Source organism: Dermacentor variabilis, chromosome 2 (assembly GCF_050947875.1).
Source record: "Dermacentor variabilis isolate Ectoservices chromosome 2, ASM5094787v1, whole genome shotgun sequence".
Lineage (NCBI taxonomy): Eukaryota > Metazoa > Arthropoda > Arachnida > Ixodida > Ixodidae > Dermacentor > Dermacentor variabilis.
In genome coordinates this window covers 209,293-212,241 of record NC_134569.1, presented here as the reverse complement: position 1 = coordinate 212,241, position 2,949 = coordinate 209,293, and the positions used below count along the sequence as shown (strand labels likewise).

The 2,949-nt window shown below is 51.9% G+C and overlaps 1 protein-coding gene across 1 annotated transcript; it reads left to right on the top strand.

Moving 5' to 3' along the window:
• Positions 1-492: 492 nt before the first annotated feature.
• On the top strand, positions 493-2,200 carry LOC142571280 (uncharacterized). The gene has a single exon (XM_075679512.1). It carries the CDS (start codon positions 576-578, stop codon positions 1,842-1,844), a length of 1,269 nt encoding a protein of 422 aa, XP_075535627.1. The 5' UTR covers positions 493-575; the 3' UTR covers positions 1,845-2,200.
• The last annotated feature ends 749 nt before the right edge of the window (positions 2,201-2,949 follow it).

The following is a 2,949-nucleotide window of genomic DNA, read 5'->3' as shown; positions in this document are numbered from 1 at the left end:
ACGTGTGCGCTACTGTATTTGATACAATGTACTAAAGAAAATTTCCATTGATTTCCGCCAGGCATTCTTAATGACGCCAGGAAAACGAGCCTAATGCCACCAACGCTCATATATGTAATCGGGAGCGCGCACAATGTTCTCGCACAACTTGTGTGATATACCGTAGCGTTGAAGTGCTTCTTGTATAACGTAGGAGAGTCCGTCGTAAAAGCAGAAGCGTACTGTTGGGCACATGTACTTAAGTTGATGAACTTGAATTGCGCCAAGAAAAAATTGGAGGACGCTTAAGCTTCGCCTTCAAGAGTGGAACGCGATAGCGTTCCCGTCGACCCGCCAAGGGGTGTAAGGCAATGGGCTACGGCGCAGCGACTACGCGCCCCGCATCGGACGCGGTGAGCGTCGAGCAACGCAGCGTTCGGCGCGACAACGAAATGTGCGCCTGAGCAAGCGACGCACGCAACAGCTAGTTTCTAAGGCAACACCGCGTTCACTAGAGGCGCTTTTGTACCGCTTTGAAGCATCGAACTCGTGGCTCAGTGATTCTGCTTCTGGACGCCGTGCAGTACGGACGCAGAATGGAGGGCTCCTCGAGAGCTGCGAAAGCGGCCGACGTTGGCCGTGGTACCCCGTGTTCCGCGTTGCCCAAGGATTACCGTGTCATCTTGCCGCCGTTACCAACAGGTGAAGGACAAAGGCGCGCAGTTGTATTGCACTGCGACGTCACTGGACGGCCTTATAGAATCGACGACTTCCGGAAGCCCTTGAAGGATGCTGGAGTAATTCAGCAAGTAGGCGGAATTGGTGCATACCAAATGTCGCACGTGTGGCTGCTGAACATGAAGACAGATGAGGCAAAGCAGATGCTGCTAGACGCCGGACCACTACTGGTGAAGAACCGGACATGCCTCGTCATTGATCCAGCGAGGCAAGAACTCAGGATTAAGCTACATTGGGTAGCGTTCGACGTCACCTCTGAGACCATTCGACGAGCCTTCCGAGAGTATGGCGAGATAAAGGAAGTCATCAGTGATCGGTGGAAGGCCGAGGACTTTGAGGGCGCCGAGTCAACGACTCGTCTAGTGCGTCTTCTGCTGCGCGATGGTGTCACACCAGACCACATCCCACATCAGATGCGTCTTGGTAGCGGCACTGCGCTAGTGGTTGTGCCTGGACGTGCCCCGTTATGCCTTCGTTGTCACAACACTGGACACATACGACGTGAATGCCGAGTGCCCAGGTGTGCTGCTTGCCGAGCGTTCGGGCACGAGCAGGCTAATTGTACTCGCTCGTATGCCAGAGTTGCAAGCGTAGGCGGTGAAGCAGACCGGAGCGAGATGCTCATGGACGAAGAAGAAGCGGAGAGCGTGGCTGGGATGGTGGCGTCTATCAGGGACGCGGCCGCAGTGGCGGCGTCCACCAGCTCAGCAAGTGCGCAAGAGAACCAGGCTGCAGACGCTCGGGCAGCAGACGCCACTCTGGAAGACACTTCGACGGGAAAGTACGAACAAGGTTCGGCAGAGCGCCCTTCTGAAACCCACTCTTTAGGAAAGCAGCTGCCACTAAGTGCGTCCGGGAGTGGTGAGAAAACAGCTGAACTCAAGACCGCAGTAAGCGAGGCCGTTGCGACGCTCGAGGACAGTGATTCGACGGATGAGGCTGCAATGGACGCCGAGGCAACACCTACGAAGCGCCGACTCAGCAAAGCAAGCACGGCTTCTCAAGACACCCGGCTACGAGCAACGGAGAGGCGTGGGACCGAGCCTGGAACCAAAAAGCCTCGGGTGGCCACCAGCCATCAGCGGTCGGCGTCGCTTACACGCGGCGGCGGCAAGTCGACGCCCTGAGCGTCGACTGGACTGTGCTTTGCTACAAGGCAAGGTCTGTGAGGGGAGCGCCGTAGGCTCGGTCTGGTGCCACTCGCCAATATGGAGTCCTTAGAGAGGTCGATCAATATTGCAACACTTAACGTCCGAGGGCTTAGTGCCAACAGGCGGCAAAACCAACTTTACCGCCTCGTAACGGAGTACGATTTTGATATTGTAGCCATTCAGGAGACCAAAGTAGAGAGAGAGGATCAGACAGAGCGTATGGTGCGTCCTTTCACGAGACGCTATAACGTGTGTGTTGCCCATGCGGTGGGGAGGTCTTCGGGGTGCATTTTGTTAATTCGGCAGAGTCTTGGTGCTGTAGTGCAGTCGGTGACTACCTCAGGCCGTTTCATTGTATCTGACTTTTCCCTGTCAACAGAAAATTGGCGAGTAATTTGTCTTTATGCACCAACTCAGGCTCAAGAGCGAAAGCTTTTTTTTGAAGAAATGGAGACGTACGTGAAATGCGAGCGTAGACTAATCCTAGCGGGAGATTTCAATTGTGTCTGTACGGAACGTGACAAAACCAGTGGAAAACACAATGATGCAAGCACTGCTGCTTTGAAAGACTTGATTGCAGAATTTAATCTAGAAGACGTAGGTGAATGTCTTTGCGGTGGAAAAGCGGTCACCTTTACCCACTTTCAGGGTGCGAGCCATGCTAGACTTGACAGAGTGTACGTGTCGGCTGAACTAATTCAGTCGTGTCGAGATTATCGAGTCACACCTGTTGCATTTAGTGATCATTGTTTGGTTTCTTTCCGTGTTGGAAAGGAAAAAACAAATGGCAAAGAAATTTCCTGGGATCTTTGGAAATTTAATGCAAACTTGCTGAAAGACGACGAGTTTTGTGAGCAGTTTCTCAAGGCTATAGATAAAACAAAAACTCAAAACTTATATAGTTGGGGACATAAATGGGAAGTTTGTAAGCAAACAATTAAATTGAAAGCACTTGAAAGGGCCAGTGTCTTAAGTCACGCGAAAAAAGAACTCGAGTCCCGTCTTAGATTGAATCTGAAGCAATTATTGGAAGCTGAAAGTATACAACCCGGTTATTTCTTAGAAGACATAAAAAGCATAA